Raw genomic sequence first — 24,707 nt, 5'->3', positions numbered from 1 at the left:
CTCTTTTCCCAGCTAATTCTGCAGTTAGTATAGCAAGACACAGTCATAAACTGAACACACACAATGGAAATACCCCCTCCAATCCCCCATCCTGTTGTCCTGCTGAGTGTCTGGCAGTTCAGATGCAGTCGGAATTCCAGATGTCGTGACTTTAACCCTCCCTCCCCCTCCCAACCGAGTGAGCCTCGTGACTCTCTCCCCAGTCCAAAACTCAACTTCACAACATACTGTAGCAGATGGAAAGGCTGGTCAACCTAAATCATTTTAACACAATAGGAAAATACAGTACCTCATCAATGTAATTGCGCCAAGCTTTAATCACAAGATATCATATGTTAACTAGTCATTTCCTCTGTCTTTCTGCCCTCTCCCATGCACCTCAGCTGTTTGTCAAAGACCCATTAGCTGAGAGGAAACGCCTTAGCCTGTTGCTTTGAGATTTGATTACCTGCTTTATTGGCTCATATAGCATGAGCGCACGCGCACGCACACACACGCGCGCACACACACACAATAGCCAACATGTTTTTCTGCTGTGAATGCCAAAGGGTTTACACAATCCTCTTCATTCCTGGTTTCACTTAATCCTTGGACATCGCCTTTATTTTCCAACCCAGTTTCAGGCCTGCCAGTTTCCAAGCACCAATGGAGCTTTTGGGGAGCAAGAACCCTGGAGGTAAAGGAAGAGTAAGTATGGGACCAGTTGCGGTATGATAATAAGGTGGATAAGGAAGTGCTATGTGGACAGTTTGTTAAGAGGTAATTGGTGAATGCAATCCCAAGGTGATATTGAGCTTCAGTTAGGATTTAGCTTGCGTATGTTTTTACAAAGTCATTTGTTAAAGAGCCTCTGAGTGTGCAAGTGAGCCTGCATGCGCATGCCTGAGACTGACCACTTAGCGCTGAAAATCAAAATAAATAACAGATATAGCTAGAACTTTTCAAAACATTTTATTTGAAAGAAAAGTATAAAAGTGAAAAAGACAGGCACAATCTTGTTCAAATAGTTCCGATAGTTATCATTATTATCATAAAAATTAATATAATTATTATTGTTTTAACTACTAGTAAACCCTCTCATCCCTGAAAAAAAAAATAGCACCATGAATTGAGAACTGTAAACAAGTGCATTGACAAAAAGGAGTCATTTCCATATCTTCAATTTATTGCATTGAGACGGAAAAACAATCAAGTTTCAAAAATAATATCCCCATCCCTTTCACTTTCCCCCAAAATGAATATAAAATTAAGGCCACTTTCAAAATGTAGTTCCCTGTCCAGCAGGACATTTAATGACAATGTACACAGACACATTCTATACATGGAGAACAACAATAACAATAGTAATAGACATAATAATAATGACAACATCCTTGTTAATAATAATCATAATAATAATAATAATAATCATTAAAACACTGCATGACATAAAGGAATATTAATGACAAGACAAATTGCGCAGCTTTCAAATTAGTGTTATAAATGCTTCAAAGGGACACTGTTAGTGTATCATTTCCCTTTTTTTATGTTCAATACTGGCTCTCTGAAATTGAGATATCAAATTGTTGGAAGGATGGACTGGGGGCACTTATTGACTGCAGCACTTTTTGTGTTTCATTGAGTGTTTAGTGAATAGACTTATCTGATATATACCCCCTCTCTTTAGACAGTTCATAGTTCATGTGATATAACTGAGATATAGGAGACGACGCTTAATGGGTAGAAGACTTTGACAGAATCTAGCGTCATGTACTATCATGGAGCAGAACATTACATGACATGAAATGATGCTGATTGCATTTAACACAATAGACACTAACATGGGCAGATGGAGGCACTGAACATAATTATGTTCAAAGCTGAAATTCGCAAGGACACAAACACTGACGACATCCACTAAAAAAGGACATTTAAAAAGGCTAAACAAACAGCGATGAGCTGGAGTCAACAACCACAAAGAGAACGAGAGAGAAAGGAGGGAAGAGAAGAGGGGACAGAAATGGAAGGAAAGCGTGGGAGTGGAAGAGCAAAAGGAATCTCTTCCATGTTTAAGTTGGTAGTGGTAGGAATATTTTAGCTATAGCTAACAAGTATATCTTGCTCTGGCTAACCCTCATTCATGGTCCACAGACTTTAATTCTCTCTCTTTTTATCTCCACTAGCATTACTCTCTATTTGCTCTCTTCTCTCCCCTACAGCCCCTCTCAACTCATCCACCTCCTCTCTCTCCTCCCTTTCTCTCCTCTCCCTCTCCTCTCCTCTCCTCTACACCTTGTCCAGTAGGGAGCGTTTGCAGTACAGGAGACGGCGTGGGGTGCCGTACCTGCGGAAGAACAGCAGTGCCCCCAGAGTGAGGATCACACACGCCAACAGCATGAGGGGAACCACCACCGCCGTCGCACCCGCCCCTCCGCCAGATCCTCCTTCCTCCTCCACCTCGATGATGATTACTTCTGTCTCATCTCTATCCTCCTCTCTGTCCTCCCGGTCATGTCCTCCACCCCCCCTGCCTCCGTCGGTCTTGGGGTCCTCCTCTGGACAGCCCATCCAGTCTTTAAGAGCAGACTTGGGGAATCCAGGCTCAACACGAAGCTTCTGGTTGTTGAACTTCCAATACTTATTGGCTTTGTAGAAGTAGGTGTGTCCTGAGAGTCAAAAACAGTGGGGAGATAAAGATGTAAAATAAGAAATACAAAGTTGGGATAACTTTATCCATTGAAAAAAAACACACACGCAAAAGAAAACATTTGTTTTCTTTAGATTAGGACATAAAAAAGACACTGCACGCATGCATGCACAGACACAAAAACACAAGGGACGGTTACCTTGGTCTCTGCTCATGAAGCCAGCTTTAATATTGTCTGGGACGCCCTGCCATACATTGATTGGTTTGGGGTATTCAGGGTCCACAGAGCGTGAGTCGTCATTGTAACGATAGTACCTAACATTGGGAGAGACAGATGTTTCAGTTTAACATGAGTGCATCTGCGTATCTCCAAACCTCTGGTCTGTGCAGACACACACCTACAGGTCTATTGTTCATCCAGAGATGTGGCTGCTCAGCTGGTATGGTCTGAGTAATGAGATGTAAGCTAAGTGGGCCTGTGAAAGACAAAGACTCCCGGAGACAGAATGATGTTCTGGTTCTTTTAGCTAAGCCTCTTAATTAACTGAGTTCAGCAGGATAACCAATGTGCAATGAAGAGTATAATTGTAGCATTTGTGTTTCTCATCGCTGGTTTTGACTTCTTCAACTCAAATGTCAGAGACCTCTTACAAGCAAAAGTGGCAGTACTTATTTGGGGAATTAGCAAGCATCTTTTGGCCATGACGGAGAAATATGATGTTCCCTTTCAGTCAGTCATCTTCAGTACAACATACTATGGGGAGTTGCATGCTCGCGACTTCGGTTGAAGGATCCACAATCACACCTGACAATGAAATCCATGCTTCGCTGGAAGCCCCGCCGTTGTCAGGTGATAAGCGTGAGGCTCGGATTCATTCCTTCAATTATTTCGCTCTTCCCCTCAGTGTGAACAGGAACGATTCACACTACTAAAGCAAACAATTGGAAAACGAGACTGTTTTACGTTGCACCAACTAAACTGTTCCATAGCGGTAGAGCGTGATAACCCCGTGGACGTTGGGTGGAGAAGTTCGTACTTGTTCTCACAAGTTTCCTAATCACAAACAAGTAGTTATTCTTCAATTTGCTATCGCAATGAGTAAGATGGATAAGAAAGCAACAGAGACGACGATGGCTAAGGCGGGTTCGGGGTTGAGATCATGCCCCCAGGCATGCAGTTATAGTATTTCTCTAAAAGATACTAGGATTACCGATGGCGACTTTCCTTTCCCAAATGATGGTACCTCGGCTGGGACCAAGGTGCAGGAAGCAGAGAGAGACTTGAGGCTGTGGTCAGAACAGGTAGAACTAGCATCCCACAGGAATATAGTGAGATGGCTGCTTATATACAGTTGAAGTCGGAAGTGTACATGCACCTTAGCCAAATACATTTAAACTCAAGTTTTTCACAATTCCTGACATTTAATCCTAGTAAAAATTCTGTCTTAGGTCAGTTAGGATCACCACTTTATTTTAAGAATGTGAAATGTCAGAATAATAGTAGAGAGAATTATTTATTTCAGCTTTTATTTCTTTCAACACATTCCCAGTGGGTCAGAGGTTTACATACACTCAATTAGTATTTGGTAGCATTGCCTTTAAATTGTTTAACTTGGGTCAAACGTTTCGGGTAGCCTTCAACAAGCTTCCCACAATAAGTTGGGTGAATTTTGGCCCATTCCTCCTGACAGAGCTGGTGTAACTGAATCAGGTTTGTAGGACTCCTTGCTCAGACACGCTTTTTCAGTTCTGCCCACAAATTTTCTATGGGATTGAGGTCAGGGCTTTGTGATGGCCACTCCAATACCTTGACTTTGTTGTCCTTAAGCCATTTTCCACAACTTTGGAAGTATGCTTGGCATCATTGTTCATTTGGAAGACCCATTTGTGACCAAGCTTTAACTTCCTGATGTCTTGAGATGTTGCTTGAATATATCCACATCATTTTCCCTCTTCATGATGCCATCTATTTTGTGAAGTGCACCAGTCCCTCCTGCAGCAAGCACCCCCACAACATGATTCTGCCACCCCCGTGCATCACGGTTGGGATGGTGTTCTTCGGCTTGCAAGCTCCCCCTTTTTCCTCCAAACATAATGATGGTCATTATGGGTAAACAGTTCTATTTTTCTTTCATCAGACCAGAGGACATTTCTCCAAAAAGTACGATCTTTGTCCCCATGTGCAGTTGCAAACCGTAGTCTGGCTTTTTTATGGCGGTTTTGGAGCAGTGGCTTCTTCCTTGCTGAGCGGCCTTTCAGGTTATGTCGATATAGGACTCGTTTTTCTGTGGATATTGATACTTTTGTACCTGTTTTCTCCAGCATCTTCACTAGGTCCTTTGCTGTTGTTCTGGGATTGATTTGCACTTTTCGCACCAAAGTACGTTCATCTCAAGGAGACAGAACACGTCTTCTTCCTGAGCGGTATGAAGGCTGTGTGGTCCCATGGTGTTTATACTTGCATACTATTGTTTGTAGAGATGAACTTGGTACCTTCAGGCGTTTGGAAATTGCTCCCAAGGACGAACCAGACTTGTGGAGGTCAAATTTTGTTTTCTGAGGTCTTGGCTGATTTCTTTTGATTTTCTCAAGATGTCAAGCAAAGAGGCACGGAGTCTGAAGGTAGGCCTTGAAATACATCCACAGGTACACCTCCAATTGACTCAAATGATGTCAATTAGCCTATCAGAAGCTTCTAAAGCCATGACATAATTTTCTAGAATTTTCCAAGCTGTTTAAAGGCACAGTCAACTTAGTGTATGTAAACTTCTGATGTTGTGATACAATGAATTATAAGTTAAATAATCTGTCTGCAAACAGTTGTTGGAAAAATTACTTGTGTCATGCACAAAGTAGATGTCTTAACCGACTTGCCAAAATCATAGTTTTTTAACAAGAAATTTGTGTAGTGGTTGAAAAACGAGTTTTAATGACTCCAACCTAAGGGTATGTAAACTTCTGACTTCAACTGTATATGGCCCATGTTCAGATGACGACTTGGTGTCTCTGGATGGCTCCAGAGATTTCGCGAGTGACAAAGAGGACTTAGTTCTGGGACAGCCAACTCCTCACACTACGTGAGTAGCGGTGGAAAACTTAGTATCCAACGCATCATTCATTGAACTGCCGCAGGTCGCCTATATGTTTGGAGGGAAGCACCACCTACCCCTTTTTCTGGATTTCGTCGAAGAATTGACAACAACCTAGTCCAACCCGCATTCAGCTAAGCTGATGCTGCATGGGTGTGCCCCCTTCATGGATCTGGAAGGGCTGGAGGGGACAGGGCTGGTGCACACGTTTCAGGTGGATGGCAAGCTAGCTGGCTAACCTATCCCCATTGACTAACTAGGGTGTGGCTAATGCGAATCCTACGCTCCCTAACAAGCACTGTAGCTTTTCGGCTGCTCAGCTGGAGAAGGTATATAGTACAGAGGGGGTGGCTGCCCGATCACTGTTGTCTATCACTATGCTGCAGGTCTACCAGGCCGAGTTGCTGGAGGAGCTGGGCATGGCTTTGGCCGCAGGTGAGCCTCACGCAGAGCTCCTGGATGATATCCGTGTTACGATCTACTTCTTTCTGCACTTGTCCCGGAGCACCGTTCTAGCGCTCGGGAAGAGAATGGGATGGGATCTTTGACTGATGTTCTCGCAGGTGCCGGAGAGGGACAGACAGATGTACCTCAATGAGCTGATATATGCACGCCCGGTTTGAGGCCAAAAAGAAGCAGGAAGAGGCGTTGCATGTTTTTCTCCCTTGGAGGTCCTTTCAGGATGCCGGGGGGGAACCTGACAGGCGGAGCTGAATGCTGACAGGCGGAGCTCCTTCGGCTAAGCAGGCTGTGCCGGGGGCCGAGCCCAGCACCAGGTCAGACCGTTCTGGTTCCCAGGCGCAATGCCAGTCTGCCTGACACAAGCGCCGCCCCATTTCCAGAGGCGAGGTAAGAGATGGTCCTGCTGGAGGGTAACAGCCCCCATGCACCTAGCTTGGGGATGGCATGAGATCGGGTCCTCACTTACCAGCCTCCCCAAAAACCTGTGGTCACAACAGTACCACTAAGTGGCACTGCCAATTTGGGTATGTCACGGATGGACGAAGCCCTCGAACCCAGAGTGGACCGGGCTTCAGGCAAATGTTTGCACCTAAACACATTTTTTCAACCCCATTGTTTTTGGGTTTCATGAGTGTTGTGTATTCCACATGTGAGTTCAATAAAACATGTCTCTCCTCCACATTCAGACACAAGGTGGTCAAGAGTGGTGGAGATTAATTTTTATTTTTTTTTAAATAACCTATTTTTCGAAGTCCATGAGGCCTCAGATGATGCTTTATGGGAGACTCCTCCGACTAATGGCGCTCATGCTCAGTGTCGCCCTGGGTAATGCGAACAATGATGTCGGGGTACAGGCTATAACTCATTGTACGCCCCCCACATGATTGTAGATTCTTCAACCAAGTTTGCGAGAGTGCGACTACCCATAGTATGCTATATCTCGTTTCCTTCCTTCAGGGAACAGTAGTTAATGTCATAATGTTACGTTTTCAATGTTCTTTGGTTTAGTGTATACATTTCCACTCTACTCATTCATGTCATGTTGATGTATTCAAACACACAGAGACATTCAGATGTAAAGAGACTTACTTGTTTCCTCTGAAGAAGTATGTCTTGCCGGTGGGGGTGTAGAAGAGGGCGGCATCTATTTTGTCTTTGGGTAGACCACTGCCCATCTCCTTTAGAGACTTGGGATAACCATCCTCCAGAACAGACTCCTTGAAAACCCAATGCCTGTCTCCTACACAGAGAGAGAAAGAATCTGAATGAGTGGTTTTCCTCAGTCAGAATTACAATGTCTTCTATATATCCACGTATGTATCTTCTTCATGGACACTCTTACTGACAGTTGTGGCTGCTTCACGTGCTGTTGTCTGTGCCCAATAATGTTTGTACCATGTTTTGTGCTTCTACCATGTTGTGCTGCTGCCATGTTGTGTTGCTACCATGTTGGTGTCATGTGGTGTTGCTATCATGCTGTGTTGTCATGTGTTGCTGCCATGCTATGCTATATTGATGCCTTAGGTCTCTCTTTATGTAGTGTTGTGGTGTCTCTCCTATCGTGATGTGGGTTCTGTCCTATATATTTTTTTTTTAAATCCCAGCCCCTGTCCCCGCAGGAGGCCTTTTGCCTTTTGGTAGGCTGTCATTGTAAATAAGAATTTGTTCTTAACTGACATGCCTAGTTAAATAAATGTTAAATAAAATAAAGGTCTATAGAATAGTATTATGCAGGGGTGGTAATAGAGTAAAGAGTAAGGACAGATTTACCCTTGAAAAATACAAAGTTCCCATCATCCCTTTCATAAGCAGCATTGATGTTTGACGGCAGGCCTCTCCAGAAATGGCCTATTGGCATTGGATATCCATCCAGAACTGCGTTGTTACGGACTCTCCAGAACCACTTATCCTAGAGGAGAGAGAGACATGGATAATACCTGTACAAACTAAATATATACACTGCTCAAAAAAATAAAGGGAACACTAAAATAACACATCCTAGATCTGAATGAATGCAATAATCTTATTAACTACTTTTTTCTTTACATAGTTGAATGTGCTGACAACAAAATCACACAAAAATAATCAATGGAAATCCAATTTATCAAACCATGGAGGTCTAGATTTGGAGTCACGCTCAAAATTAAAGTGGAAAACCACACTACAGGCTGATCCAAATTTGATGTAATGTCCTTAAATCAAGTCAAAATGAGGCTCAGGAGTGTGTGTGGCCTCCACGTGCCTGTATGACCTCCCTACAACGCCTGGGCATGCTCCTGATGAGGTGGCGGATGGTCTCCTGAGTGATCTCCTCCCAGACCTGGACTAAAGCATCCGCCAACTCCTGGACAGTCTGTGGTGCAATGTGCCGTTGGTGGATGGAGCGAGACATGATGTCCAAGATGTGCTCAATTGGATTCAGGTCTGGGGAACGGGCGGGCCAGTCCATAGCATCAATGCCTTCCTCTTGCAGGAACTGCTGACACACTCCAGCCACATGAGGTCTAGCATTGTCTTGCATTAGGAGGAATCCAGGGCCAACCGCACCAGCATATGGTCTCACAAGGGGTCTGAGGATCTCATCTCAGTACCTAATGGCAGTCAGGCTACCTCTGGCGAGCACATGGAGGGCTGTGCGGCCCCCCAAAGAAATGCCACCCCACACCATGACTGACCCACCGCCAAACCGGTCATGCTGGAGGATGTTGCAGGCAGCAGAACGTTCTCCACGGCGTCTCCAGACTCTGTCACGTCTGTCACATGTGCTCAGTGTGAACCTGCTTTCATCTGTGAAGAGCACAGGGCGCCAGTGGCGAATTTGCCAATCTTGGTGTTCTCTGGCAAATGCCAAACGTCCTGCACGGTGTTGGGCTGTAAGCACAACCCCCACCTGTGGACGTCGGGCCCTCATACCACCCTCATGGAGTCTGTTTCTGACCGTTTGAGCAGACACATATACATTTGTGGCCTGCTGGAGGTCATTTTGCAGGGCTCTGGCAGTGCTCCTCCTGCTCCTCCTTGCACAAAGGCGGAGGTAGCGGTCCTGCTGCTGGCTTGTTGCCCTCCTACGGCCTCCTCCACGTCTCCTGATGTACTGGCCTGTCTCCTGGTAGCGCCTCCATGCTCTGGACACTACGCTGACAGACACAGCAAACCTTCTTGCCACAGCTCGCATTGATGTGCCATCCTGGATGAGCTGCACTACCTGAGCCACTTGTGTGGGTTGTAGACTCCGTCTCATGCTACCACTAGAGTGAAAGCACCGCCAGCATTCAAAAGTGACCAAAACATCAGCCAGGAAGCATAGGAACTGAGAAGTGGTCTGTGGTTACCACCTGCAGAACCACTCCTTTATTGGGGGTGTCTTGCTAATTGCCTATAATTTCCACCTGTTGTCTATTCCATTTGCACAACAGCATGTGACATTTATTGTCAATCAGTGTTGCTTCCTAAGTGGACAGTTTGATTTCACAGAAGTGTGATTGACTTGGAGTTACATTGTGTTGTTTAAGTGTTCCCTTTATTCTTTTGAGCAGTATATATATATACACACAGTACCAGTCAAAAGTTTGGAAAGGGTTTTTCTTAATTTTTACTATTTTCTACATTGTAGAATAATAGTGAGACACCAACTATGAAATAACACATATGGAATCATGCAGTAACCAAAAAAAGTGTTAAACAAGTCAAAATATGTTTTATATTCTTCAAAGTTGCCACTATTTGCCTTGATGACAGCTTTACACACTCTTGGCATTCTCTCAACCAGCTTCACCTGGAATGCTTTTCCAACAGTCTTGAAGAAGTTCCCACATATGCTGAGCACTTGTTGACTGCTTTTATTTCACTCTGGGTTCCCACTCATCCCAAACTATCTCAATTGGGTTGTGGTCAGGTGATTGTGGAGGCCAGGTCATCTGATGCAGCACTCCATCACTCTCCTTCTTGGTCAAATAGCCCTTACACAGCCTGGAGGTGTGTTGGGTCATTGTCCTGTTGAAAAACAAATGATAGTCCCACTAAACGCAAACTAGATGTGATGGCGTATCGCTGCAGAATGCTGTGGTAGCCATGCTGGTTAAGTGTGCCTTGAATTCTAAATAAATCACCGACAGTGTCACCAGCAAAGCACCATCACATCTTCTCCTCCATGCTTCATGGTGGTAACCACACATGCAAAGATCATCCGTTCACCTACTCTGCGTCTCACAAAGACACGGTGGTTGAACCAAAAATCTCAAATTTGGACTCTTCAGACCAAAGGACAAATTTCCACCGGTCTAATGTCCATTGCTCATGTTTCTTGGCCCAAGCAAGTTTCTTCTTCTTATTGGTGTCCTTTAGTAGTGGTTTCTTTGCAGCAATTTGACCATGAAGGCCTGATTCACGCAGTCCCCTCTGAACAGTTGATGTTGAGATGTGTCTGTTACTTGAACTCTGTGAAGCATTTATTTGGGCTGCAATTCCTGCGGCTGGTAACTCTAATGATCTTATCCTCTGCGGCAGAGTTAACTCTGGGTCTTCCTTTCTTGTGGCGGTCCTCATGAGAGCCAGTTTCTTCATAGCTCTTAATGGTTTTTGCGACTGCACTTGAAGAAACTTTGAAAGTTCTTGAAATGTTCCGATATTGACTGACCTACATGTCTTAAAGTAATGATGGACTGTTGTTTCTCTTTGCTTATTTGAGTTGTTCTTGTCATAATATGGACTTGGTCTTTTACCAAATAGGGCTATCTTCTGTATACCACCCCTACCTTGTCACAACACAACTGATTGGGTCAAACGCATTAAGAAGGAAAAAATTCCACAAATGAACTTTTAACAAGGCACACCTGTTAATTTAAATGCATTCCAGGTGACTACCTCATGATGCTGGTTGAGAGAATGTCCAGAGTGTGCAAAGCTGTCAAGGCAAAGGGTGGCTATTTGAAGAATCTCAAATATAAAATATATGATGATTTGTTAAACACTTTTTTGGTAACTACATGATGTTATTTCATAGTTTTGATGTCTTCACTATTATTATACAATGTATAAAATATTAAAAATAAAGAAAAACCCTGGAATGAGTATGTGTGTCCAAACTTTTGACTGGTACTGTATATTTAGGCAATAAGGCCAGAGGGTGTGTGGTATATGAACAAAATACCATGGCTAAGGGTTGTTCTTTACGCACGATGCAACGCGGAGTGCCTGGACACAGCCCTTAGCCGTGGTATATTGGCCATGTACCACAAACCTCCGAGGTGCCTTATTGTAATTATAAACTGCTTACCAACGTAATTAGAACAGTAAAAATAAATGTTTTGTCATACCCGTGGTAATACAGTCTGATATACCCCGGCTGTCAGCCAATCAGCATTCAGGGCACGAACCACCCAGTTTATAAATATACATACTACGACAAAGCTCATTTCAGCTATACATATCTGTAATGAAGTACCTTGAAGACAAACATTTCTCCTCGGAGGATGGCGACGGTGTCAAAGTGTCCCTCACAGATGTCAGGGCCAAAGCGAGGGTTGTATGGGGTGTGAGTGGGTTTGGGTGGGTGGTAAGGGGAGCGTGGGGTAGGTGGGGGAGGGCGGGGGCCACCACCTGATCTACCCCCTGCACAGTAGAGGGAGAGAGTAATACATGTAATCCTCTACTACTATCAAGACCTAGGCCCTTCATTATTTTTTCGTGATCTGACTCAAATGAACTTTGCGCCCTAGTTATAGCCTAGATACAGTATAACAACAGTAATTATAATATATATAATTAATTTTATCTTAGCCTGTGTTCACCATAGATTTTCTGTATTCCCCTGAGGTCATCTTCAGGCAGTTGGAAGTTCTCTGTCTCCATCCACTGGTAGAATGGAGCCATGATGGCGGAGGGGTCGTTGGAGTGCTCCAGACCCAGGGCATGACCCAACTCATGTACCGATACCAGGAACACGTCATTACCTAAGACCAACAGAACTATGTCATCACCATCACATTAAATTGTCCCATTAAATGCAAGCTTGTTACAACAATGGTATGTGTGCATGTATAGCAAAAGCACTATTCAAATTCAACTGGCTGGGAACTTCTAAAGTATTGACAAGATATCCCTGTGGTAAATAGCAGGCCTCTATGTCACCATCAAAACGAAAAGAGAAAAACTGTATATCATGCATTTTCAGCCACACAAACACGCCCTGGGGATAAGTTCAAAACACACACGTTGGGGCCTGCTGATGGTGTGTTTTTGTGGCCTGCCGCTCACAACTGCCCTGGGAGCATGGCAACTCCCAACAGACTGAACCTGACATCCTGCCAGTGAATTTCCCATCACAACATTCCTCTCCCTCTTCCAAACACTCGAGGTCACTCACCTGACAGATCACTGTTGCCGACCGTCCAAGGCTCTGCAGAGTCAAAGTGTGTGTCTCCCCCTATGCCGTTACCGGGGAAGTAAGCATGTGCCAAGAAACCCCCCTCGCCGTCAAAGGGACTGGAGTCACCATGGAAACCCTCACCGAAGAAGAGCATGATGTCGGCAAAGTCCTCCACCTTGTCCCGTATGTGACTGTAGGGGATCTCCCGGAAGCGTAGAGGGGTCACACTCTCCCACACCTTGAAGGCGTTCCTGATAGCCTCATGGGTCTCATACTCCCCCACCTTAGGGGTGTAGTTCTGTATACTAAGAGGGAGAGAGGGAGCCCCGTTAGAGAGAGAAGAGCACAGTTTGTGACAGAAAAATATAGAAATGGAGGGAGTAAGGAGAAGATGGGGAAAACAGTGATTAACTTTACGGCATAATAAATCACTGGGAAATTTCAGAAAATCTGGCTAAGATTAGTATGACTTTACATGACTTCACCATATGGGTTGTGGCTGTTCTTTTCATTGTTACCCTACAGTTGGAGGGATAACTTACCAGAAGGTGAGATCAGTTGGAGGGGTAACTTACCAGAAGGTGAGATCAGTTGGAGGGGTAACTTACCAGAAGGTGAGATCAGTTGGAGGGATAACTTACCAGAAGGTGAGATCAGTTGGAGGGGTAACTTACCAGAAGGTGAGATCAGTTGGAGGGGTAACTTACCAGAAGGTGAGATCAGTCTTATCCCATTTCAGGCCCTGGATAGCGTAGCGCTTCTTTCTCAGGTTACTCTTCAGCTCAGTCCCGAACTTGTCTGGAACTCCACAGCGTGGCCGCTTCATTGCCCTGGCAAACACAAGTCAGGGACTAGTCACACAAGAGTCGAGTAGAATCTCTGTCTTGGAAACCGGCCTTTGTTTACAGTAACCCTGAATCAGTGATTTCTCACAAGTAAGGCCATTAGTTTTTAATGGCCAAGTTATAAGCTCCTGGTCCTACAAACAGGGTAATATGGTCCTGAACTTGCAACAGTTGTTTAGCGTGAGAGGCACTCACTCTACAGTTTCGGGGTCAATGGAGCCGGTGATGGTCAGGCCGTAGAACCTCTGCATGGCTGCGATGGCTGTGGTGATGGAGTGAGGGGAACGGGCAGCGTGTGTCCGCAGGTCACCTGGGGGCAGGTAGCCATACTGCTGCAGCCACACCTAAAACATGGAACAGGAAGAGGCTGTAATGTTAAAACGTCCTGAATGGTTGAAGAATGAATACACTACAGACAAGTCAGAAATACTGTATCCAGTAAAGTATATGGATTCTGCTTCAACATCTATCGTTGCATCTATAGGATATGAATGTTGGCAAATAAGGCTGAGTAGATTTGATACACATTCCACAATGACTTAAAGAACAAATTACAGTTGAAGTCAGAAATTTACATACACCTTAGCCAAATACTTTAAAACTCAGTTTTCACAATTCCTGACATTAGATCCTAGTAAAAATTCCCTGTCTTAGGTTAGTTTGGATCACCACTTTATTTTAAGAATGTGAAATGTCAGATTAATAGTAGAGAGAATGATTTGTTTCAGCTTTTATTTCTTTCATCACAATCCCAGTGGGTCAGAAGTTCACATACACTCAATTAGTACTTGGTATCAATACCTTTACATTGTTTAACTTAGGTCAAACGTTTTGGGTAGCCTTCCACAAGATTCCCACAATAAGTTGGGTGAATTTTGGCCCAGTCCTCCTGACAGAGCTGGTGTAGCAGAGTCAGGTTTGTAGGCCTCCTTGCTCGCACATGCTTTTTCAGTTCTGCCCACAAATTTTCTATAGGTTTGAGGTCAGGGCTTTGTGATGGTCACTACAATACCTAGACTTTGTTGTCCTTAAGATATTTTGCCACAACTTTAGAAGTATGCTTGGGGTCATTGTCCATTTGGAAGACCCATTTGCGACCAAGCTTTAACTTCCTGACTGATGTCTTGAGATGTTGCTTCAATATATCCACATAATTTTCCTTTCTCATGATGCCATCTATTTTGTGAAGTGCACCAGTCCCTCCTGCAGCAAAGCACCCCCAAAACATGATGCTGCCACCCCCGTGCTTCACAGTTGGGATGGTGTTCTTCGGCTTGCAAGCCTCCCCCTTTTTCCTCCAAACATAACAATGTTCATTATGACCAAACAGTTATATTTTTGTTTCATCAGACCAGAGGACATTTCTCCAAAAAGTATGATATTTGTCCCCATGTGCAGTTGCAAACTGTAGTCTGGCTTTTTATGGCTGTTTTGGAGCAGTGACTTCTTCCTTGCTGAGCGACCTTTCAGGTTATGTTGATATAAGACTCGTTTTAATGTGGATATAGGTACTTTTGTACCTGTTTCCTCCAGCATCTTCACTAGTGTAATGGAAATTATATGATTAAAGGTTTGACTAAATGATTTCACCCTGAAACCATATAACTTTGTGAAATGTATTAGACTTATAAGTATTATTAATGTGTTAAAAACTATAATCCAATACTGTGTGTGAGTAGACTGTTTAAGACTAAGACACTGTTACTATTTCAAAATGAACAGGGCATAGTTGATAAAACGACCTTGTGAAAGGAACAGGAAAATGGGCCTCCCTAAGTTAGGGAGGGGAACAACTGCCCGAAAACGGCTGGCAAAAGATAAGGAGACAGGTGGTCTGTGTACTGTGGAAAAATACATTTACATTACATTACATTTAAGTCATTTAGCAGACGCTCTTATCCAGAGCGACTTACAAATTGGTGCATTCACCTTATGATATCCAGTGGAACAACCACTTCACAATAGTACATCTATATCTTTTTTTGTTTGGGTGTAGGGCCTGATCAGAGCCTGAAGGTACGGAGGTGCCGTTCCCCTCACAGCTCCGTAGGCAAGCACCATGGTCTTGGAGCGGATGCGAGCTTCAACTGGAAGCCAGTGGAGAGAGCGGAGGAGCGGGGTGACGTGAGAGAACTTGGGAAGGTTGAACACCAGACGGGCTACAGCCGCCTAAAGCGGGGTGGAGTTCTCTACTGATGTAAGTTTATTTGTGTGTGTGTGTGTGTGTGGTGATATAAAAGGCTGTGTGCATTGTATGAATTTTAGAGCTCTTGTAAATAAACGTTCTGATCATTGTAGGCTGGGTCTCAGTCTGTTTCTTTCAACCGGAACCTTACACCTTCTGGTATACAAACTGAATAGTTAAATTGAAGTTCGGTTTAAGAACATTGATAACTTAATACCCGTATCAATTGGTCCTTTGAGCCGGATCCAAAATCTGTCCCTGTCTTCCTAAGGTAACACGCCGAAAACCGTGCACGGGCGGGTCATTGACTCGTAAATTAAAGACCTGTCCCCTGAAATTGGGGTTCCATAACAGGCCGGTAAAAATCTAAGGTCGACAGAGACGGTGACGGAATCCAACCTACATTGCTTTTCCCAGCCTACAAGACGAAGGTCAGTAAATCTTTATTTACGCGGATTTGGGGGAATAATACCTGTATGATTGCATGTGATGGAGAAGGGAGTTAGTGTAGTCTAGGTGTTAAACGCCGAAATATCCGTTGGGGCATTCTAACCTGGTGACCTGTCTTTAGAATTTTGTGTAGAGAACCCTGATATAGGTAGTATTCTATGCAATTGGAAAATAGGAATTGGGTGTAGAGCCACCTAGGCAATGTGTGGGGGGGTCCGTAATGACCCTAGGTATCTGTGACCACTACCAATGTAAACTATCTAATGTTGAGACCTAAAGGCTAAACTGGTCGATATACATTACGCAAGCTAATGCGCTGAGATCTAAAGGATCACTGATCTAGAGTATTTTAGCAGGGAGGGTAGTCGAGATCTACAGGATGCGCAAAAAACAGGTCTGACTATTCCATCGAAGGAGGAAGCACACACACATAGATTGTGAGAAGTGAAAAGCACACACACATAGATCGTGAGCATAGAGTGTGAGCACCCACATAGAGAGGAGTGACAAACACATAGATTGTGAGACACATAGATTGTGATACACATAGAAGTTTTAAATTGAAACAGAGTAAAAGTACACACACATAGATTAAGGATAATAACAGATTATAGTAACACACGCATAGATTGTGCAACCTAATAACAAATAGTTATTGAGTAACCATGACTAGCCTTCCCTGTGGCTCAGTTGGTAGAGCATGGTGTGTGCAACGCCAGGGTTGTGGGTTCGATTCCCACGGGGGGCCAGTACAAAAAAATGCATGAAATGAAACATATGAAATGTATGTATTCATTACTGTAAATCGCTCTGGATAAGAGCATCTGCTAAATGACTAAAATGTAAAAATGTTAAAAATTAGTAGCAAATCCTCAAAGGAGGTGCAGGAATTAACTGGGGATCAGCGATATATGGAATTAAAAGATGAAAGAAATATGTACTTTGGTCCAAAGTGGAGGAAGAAATATGAATTTGATGGAAGTTTGAATGTAGAAAAGTTGGGACTAATGTAAGACAGATTTGTAAGGCATGTAGATAAACAGCGAGTAGAGGGGTTAGAGACAGCATGGGTGTGGTTAGCCGAAGAGAGCAGAGGGTGAAAAGTAAAAGGAAGTTGCTAAGAAGTAAGTAGCCAAGAGTATCTAATGGCCACTCTAGGAGAAATAGCTGAGAAGGGTGGAGGTGAGAAAAGACAAAAAACTCTGAAGAGAGAAGACAGAGAGGGACCTAACTGTAGCAAGCCAGGACATTTGGCCAAAGAGTGTGAGGAACCATGCATGCACTGTGATAAGGTAGGCCACAATCATGGAGACTGTAGAAAGAGAAAGGATAGGAGAGAGGGTCAAAGGCAAGAACAGAGGGAAAAAGGTCAGGTGCCTACAGCCAGACTCAGAGGAGGAATAGAACAGAAAGAAGCAGAGCATCTGATAGTAACTCTCAAGGTAATTGTAGTTAAGCATAAAGCAGGCTGCTTCAAGGAAAAGAAAAGTAAGAACAGACAGGAGCAGAATATTCGATTGCCACTCTTGGGGAAATTGCAGGAAAGAACAGGAAAGATTTTAAAGAGAAAGGTGGAAACAGGGAGAACTGCAATAAAACAGGCCACATGGCCTGTTTTATTGGATTGTAAGGCCCACCAAGGACCAGTAGACAGAGACAGTTTAGGGATAGACAGAAGAGGGAACGTAGGCGAATGAGAGAGCAAGAGGAGTCCGAGGATGAGGAAGAACAGGCATGACTAGATGAGGGGAATGACAGTGAGGATTCAGAGGTTAATTCAGGAGTTCATGCTTTTTGAGAATGTAACAGTGATGATGGCTATGGGGCTTCCTATCAAGCACTTTGAGAGACTGGTTGCAGACTGAATGGGTTTTAATGTTGTAAAGCAAGCTTGGGCCAAATTAGTCAAGTAGTATGTAGGGGAGTTTCATAGATTTGAAGTACAGTATTGTGACTAAGTGTAGCGTATGGTCGATTAAATACAAATAACCATTGAGGAAGTTTAAAACTAATGATCGGAGGGAGTACAATGGAATTATAAGTATTATTAGGTTTTGTGTGTAGTCAACGGTTGGGTTTCTGAATCGGTGTAGTATAATGAAATGCTGACCAAGTGGTTGTCTTTTTCTGGGAAAAGGAGTGCTTCATTGTCTCTCGTTGGAATGTTTCCTAGAAGCCACGATATCTTAAAGGGGTACACACACACATGGAATCGTATAAGTTTTGTTTTCTGAGTTTTAATTAAGTTCTGGGAACCTGGGATATAACATGTGGATAATGTTTGAAGGTTTTACTTTAATTTGTCTAATATAGTAACAAACACTGTTTTGAAAGGGTGGTATGACTTTTGACCTCTATCATGGCTCCCCTTTGTGGTCTGATCAGCCTCATGGGGGGGCCATTTGGATAATGAATTTAAGGTCATTTGTGATACTAATTTTAAGGAAAGTTGTGTTATTGATAATAATGATGGAGTTTAAAGTTCTTAGACATATTTGTAATTTGAACCAATGAGAAGACTGAAAGGGCAAAGCCTTAGACTAAGGGTAGGCTTCCTTAAGTCTATTTTCCTAGAACCATAAGGGTACATTATTTTTCTTTGTGGAATTGTTCAGATTAGTGATTTTGATCTGATTATGTTATCTGAATATCTTTTGACCAGTAGTAGTATTCCTATACATTATCTAGCCAAGTTTATATTCCCTTAGGTAGTCAGCTGTTGTTGTATTAAACCTCTCTGGGCTAGGTGGGACGAATTCGTCCCACCTACGCAACAGCCAGTTGAATCCCGTGGCGCGATTTTCAAATACCTTAGAAATGCTATTACTTCAATTTCTCAAACATATGACTATTTTACACCATTTTAAAGACAAGACTCTCGTTAATCTAACCACACTGTCCGATTTCAAAAAGGCTTTACAACGAAAGCAAAACATTAGATTATGTAAGCAGAGTACCCAGCCAGAAATAATCAGACACCCATTTTTCAAGCTAGCATATAATGTCACAAAAACCCAGAAGACAGCTAAATGCAGCACTAACCTTTGATGATCTTCATCAGATGACACACCTAGGACATTATGTTATACAATACATGCATGTTTTGTTCAATCAAGTTCATATTTATATCAAAAAACAGCTTTTTACATTAGCATGTGACGTTCAGAACTAGCATACCCCCCGCAAACTTCCGGGGAATTTACTAACAATTTACTAAATTACTCACGATAAACGTTCACAAAAAACATAACAATTATTTTAAGAATTATAGATACAGAACTCCTTTGTGCAATCGAGGTGTCCGATTTTAAAATAGCTTTTCGGTGAAAGCACATTTTGCAATATTCTCAGTAGATAGCCCAGCCATCACGGCTAGCCATTTAGACACTCACCAAGTTTAGCCCTGACCAAAGTCAGATTTACTATTACAAAAGTTTGATTACCTTTGTTGTCTTCGTCAGAATGCACTCCCAGGACTGCTACTTCAATAAAAATGTTGGTTTGGTCCAAAATAATCCATTGTTATATCCAAATAGCGGCGTTTTGTTTGTGCGTTCCAGACACGATCCGAAATGGTAAATCAGGGTTACGAGCACGGCGCAATTCGTGACAACAAAATTCTAAATATTCCATTACCGTACTTCGAAGCATGTCAACCGCTGTTTAAAATCCATTTTTATGCCATTTTTCTCGTAAAAAAGCGATAATATTCCGACCGGCAATCTCCGTTTAGGTAAACAGAGGAAAGAAAACAAAGCATTCGGTCGACGCGGGCACGCGCCTAAGCCCATAGTACTCTGATCGGCCACTTGCCAAAAGCGATAATGTGTTTCAGCCAGAGGCTGCCTCGATATCGTTCAGCTTTTTCCCGGGCTCTGAGAGCCTATGGGAGCCGTAGGAAGTGTCACGTTAGAGCAAAGATCCTCAGTCTTCAATAAAAAGAGCCCAGATGAACAACAACTTGTCAGACAGACCACTTCCCATATAGAATCCTCTCAGGTTTTTGCCTGCCATATGAGTTCTGTTATACTCACAGACACCATTCAAACAGTTTTAGAAACTTTAGGGTGTTTTCTATCCAAAGCCAATAATTATATGCATATTCTAGTTACTGGGCAGGAGTAGTAACCAGATTAAATCGGGTACGTTTTTTATCCGGCCGTGTCAATACTGCCCCTTACCCCCAACAGGATAAAATATTAAACTGTTTTTCAAAGAATTATAGATTAACATCTCCTGAATGCAACCGCATTGACATATTTCAAAATAACTTTACTGGGAAAGCACACTTTGCAATAAATTGAGTACAGCGCTCAGAAAAATATATCAGGCAATTACAGATACCCGCCATTTTGGAGTCATCTAAATGCATAAATAGCATTAGAAATATTCACTTACCTTTCATAATCTTCATCAGAAGGCACTTCCAGGAATCCCAGGTCCACAATAAATGTTGTTTTGTTCGATAAAGTTCATAATTTATGTCCAAATAACTCCATGTTGTTTGCGCGTTCAGTAAGCTACTAAAAATGTAGGACGCGTGAGAAAAATGTCATGACGAAAAGTCAAATTATTTTAAATTTACGTTCGTTCAAACATGTCAAACGTTGTATAGCATCAATCTGCTGCTTTCACCTGTATGAATGTGTTAGTATTGTGTGGTTGTTGTTTGGTCCCTTGTGCAGGAGGTCTCATTTCCAGGGCTCTGGAGAGATTGATGACGGAGCAGATGGTGAGATACGGACTGATTCCAAGTTCAGACCAGTGGGACGACAAATATCTACCGCCGAGCCTGGTGGAGGATTCATTCAATTATGAGGAACCCATGTTAGATGAGACCATCTTTAATGTTTAGGAAGACTGTTTCTTTAAATGAAGATCATAAAGCACATCCTAATCTGAAGGGTTATGATTGGAGATAGGCTTAGAACTGTCATCGATAAGTATGTGATGACAGTATATGCATTTATTTTCTTTGATGTCCTGAATTAGTTTGATTTTGTGTGACATTTCTGAATTAGTTTGATTTTGTGTGACATTTCTGAATCCAATGAAAATAGATGTGTTATAGTGTATGTGAAATATTTAGCCAATAGGGTGGATTGTAAGGGAAATTATATGATTAAAGGTTTGACTAAATGATTTCACCCTGAAACCATATAACTTTGTGAAATGTATTAGACTTATAAGTATTATTAATGTGTTAAAAACTATAATCCAATACTGTGTGTGAGTAGACTGTTTAAGACTAAGACACTGTTACTATTTCAAAATTAACAGGGCATAGTTGATAAGACGACCTTGTGAAAGGAACAGGAAAATGGGCCTCCCTAAGTTAGGGAGGGGAACAACTGCCCGAAAACGGCTAGGCTGGCAAAAGATAAGGAGACAGGTGGTCTGTGTACTGTGGAAAAATACAGCCGCCTAAAGCGGGGTGGAGTTCTCTACTGATGTAAGTTTATTTGTGTGTGTGTGTGTGTGTGGTAATATAAAAGGCTGTGTGCATTGTATGAATTTTAGAGCTCTCGTAAATAATCGTTCTGAGCATTGTAGGCTGGGTCTCAGTCTGTTTCTTTCAACCGGAACCTTACACCTTCTGGTATACAAACTGAGTAGTTAAATTGAAGTTCGGTTTAAGAACATTGATAACTTAATTCCCGTAACAACTAGGTCCTTTGCTGTTGCTCTGGGATTGATTTGCACTTTTCGCACCAAAGTACGTTCATCTCTAGGAGACAGAACGCGTCTCCTTCCTGAGCAGTATGATGGCTGCTTGGTCCCATCGTGTTTATACTTGCGTACTATTGTTTGTACAGATGAACGTGTTACCTTCAGGCATTTGGAAATTGCTCCCAAGGATGAACCAGACTTGTGGAGGTCTACCATTTTTTTGCTGAGTACTTGGCTGATTTCTTTAGATTTTCTTTAGATTTTCCCATGATGTCAAGCAAAGGCACTGAGTTTGAAGGTAGGCCTTGAAATACATCCACAAGTACACCTCCAATTGACTCAAATGATGTCAATTAGCCTATCAGAAGCTTCTAAAGCCATGACATCATTTTCTGGAATTTTCCAAGCTGTTTAAAGGCACAGTCGACTTAGTGTATGTAAACTTCTGACCCACTGGAATTGTGATACAGTGAATTATAAGTGAAATAATCTGTCTGTAAACAATTGTTGGAACAATTACTTGTGTCATGCACAAAGTAGATGTCCTAACCGACTTGCCAAAACTACAGTTTGTTAACAAGAAATTTGTGGAGTGGTTGTTAAACGAGTTTTAATGACTCAAACCTAAGTGTATGTAAACTTCCGACTTCAACTGTATCTTCCAATTTATATTTTCATATGTTTTGGCTTGCGTGAGAAGCACAAGGTCCACAGACAGGCAATGGTCATTCCAACGAGTAACTATACAAGTATTCAAACATAAACAGTACTCTTCAGTGGCTGTGTCCAGACGGATGAAACTAAGGCCAATTTGACCGAAGCTGACACACTGAAACCAAACCAGGACAAAATGGCACCATACAAAGACAGCTCAGATTTCACTCAAGCCCTTGTAGGGAAAAGCCCAAATCTTGGTAGACAAAACTTAACAGTGAAACTAAAAGCATTCTGTAGGTAAAAGATTAACCTACATCACTATAGATCTAGACTGGCCTCGCTTTCCAGGCTTCTCCTTGTGAGATTACAGTGTCTGGGGCTACACTAGAGAAGGGGCTGAATGATTACAGTATATATTTGACCTTGCATTTACCTGGAAGCTCATCAAACTCTGGTGCCTCCCTCTCTTTATCTGTGGCAGAACCAGTGGCTGGGTTCCAAACCTCTCCCATACATTTTCAGCTCTGCCCTTTCTATCCCCCACCCCCAAAACAGGAGTTGGAAACAACATTGTGGCTAATGTGAGACCCACCTATCTGATATTCTCTACTGAACACACCCTGACTTGAACATTGTCAATAAGCTAGCAATAAGTTAGCACACACCCAGGAAGTGTTTTTCACAACTTTAAAATATGGATTGTTTGGCTGCATGTTTGACCTTCAACTATTCAGCTCTTTTGTTGCGTTATCTATGTCAGTGTATTGTGAAACAGCAGTCAGTCAGTAATTTTACTGAGATTTTCTCTGTGATCCCATACAAACCAAAGGCCCCTCCCCCCATTCCCGTCTCTCTGTCGTCTTCTCTCCACACTCCTCCTCCCACTCTCCCTCTCTTTTATCTTACGGAAAACCCAGAGGCCTGAGGGTAAATAATTGTGAACAACCACACCCAGTGCACAGTCAGTACATCGTTAGTGTACAGTAACTGCCTGGTAGGTTATTGTACATGTTCCAGGAACATAATGAAAATATGAACAAAAACAACACTTTTAATTAACTAGTAATGATGTAATTTCAGCATTTTCTTTGTATCAAACTGTACTCCAGTTATATGTCAGCAGTTTCATTATACTGTGTGTGTGGGGGGAACTCACTGTATTACAGTATTGTAAATCCGTATGAAGGAGTGAGGTGGAGAGAGGTAGATGAGCATCATGAAAGAGAGGGGGATGGTGCAGTGTGTAATTAATGGGTTATGATGGTTTAAATATAATGGAGGTGGGAGGACATGTCTAGAGGAAGAGTTTGTTTCAGGACAAGTTTCAATTCTATGCATGGTATAAGGCCACAGCAGCGCTTTCACAGGCCACTATACCTTTTGTTCGTCTTTTATCTGGGTCTTTCATAGTGTATGTTGTTAGACTGTATTTAAAATGGATGTACGTGCAAAAGAGCCATTCAGTAACACTGAACACTTCTTTCAACCATAAGCCTAGTGAGTCCCACTCCTCCCATATATGATCCCATTGGTGGGTCCATAAAAAAAACATCTTTAAGTGTTATTCACTGTACGGGTACGCTACTTCTGACTGTAGCAGTTTTGATCACCGAAGCCAAAAGAGTGGGCAGTTATAGTGGTCCCTTTATTTACTTTAGTTGAGTGAGTCAGACCTAGTATTTAGACTTTTACATAAACAAAGTAACAAACGAATAGGCCTACACATTTTAGAGGTAAGGATGTTCCCTGACCTTAAAAATGAGTTTGAAGGATGTGTGTGCGTGCGTGCGTGTGTGCATGTGCACTCACGCCCCTGCATAGAAATAGAGAAAGATGACTGAATTACATTTCAAAGAACAAGAAAAAACGAAGTCAGTTGCTCCGTTTGCTCTGGGCCAACGGAAATAAAACTCTGGTCGACAGTGGAGGCGCCTTACAGGGAATATGTCTCAGTGCTCCAGATTACTGATAAACGTAGTGTGCCCCAATGACTACACACAAACATAACAACTGATCATGAGAAAGAAGGCTCATAGCTCATAGCTAAATACACAATATACTGGCACAATGATCTGGCCCATACAAGACACTTGGTTTAGGAGCTACTGAACAGACTATTACAAATCAGAACACACACTCAAACAAACACATAATCAGAGTCATTAATCATAAATGTGTGTGTCTGGGTGGTGTTGCAACATTATGTGGATGTTACTGATTGGCCTCCCTGACCTCTGACTCTTCTCTACCTAAGTGTGTATGGGATTGCCAGCTGCAGTCTAAGCAAACAGTCCTCTAGCTAGCCAACGTCAACAAGATTGAGCAACAGATGAAGTAAAATCTGAAAAACATCCCA

General features: G+C 42.7%; 1 protein-coding gene across 1 annotated transcript in view; it reads right to left on the bottom strand.

The window, feature by feature from the left end:
- Window positions 1-935: 935 nt before the first annotated feature.
- Window positions 936-24,707, bottom strand: part of mmp14b (matrix metallopeptidase 14b (membrane-inserted)) — a 38,472-nt gene continuing 14,700 nt past the window's right edge. The window contains exons 2-10 of the mRNA XM_014191589.2: window positions 13,585-13,733; window positions 13,252-13,374; window positions 12,542-12,849; window positions 11,967-12,128; window positions 11,621-11,787; window positions 7,948-8,086; window positions 7,267-7,417; window positions 2,826-2,941; window positions 936-2,645 (exon numbers count right to left, since the gene is read on the bottom strand). Coding sequence (XP_014047064.1) covers window positions 2,266-2,645; window positions 2,826-2,941; window positions 7,267-7,417; window positions 7,948-8,086; window positions 11,621-11,787; window positions 11,967-12,128; window positions 12,542-12,849; window positions 13,252-13,374; window positions 13,585-13,733 — 1,695 coding nt within the window. The 3' untranslated portion in view covers window positions 936-2,265. The remainder of the gene's footprint in view (window positions 2,646-2,825; window positions 2,942-7,266; window positions 7,418-7,947; window positions 8,087-11,620; window positions 11,788-11,966; window positions 12,129-12,541; window positions 12,850-13,251; window positions 13,375-13,584; window positions 13,734-24,707) is intronic.

Source organism: Salmo salar, chromosome ssa03 (assembly GCF_905237065.1).
Source record: "Salmo salar chromosome ssa03, Ssal_v3.1, whole genome shotgun sequence".
Classification (NCBI taxonomy): domain Eukaryota; kingdom Metazoa; phylum Chordata; class Actinopteri; order Salmoniformes; family Salmonidae; genus Salmo; species Salmo salar.
Note: the sequence above shows the minus strand (reverse complement) of the source record. Positions and strands in the feature narration are given on the sequence as shown.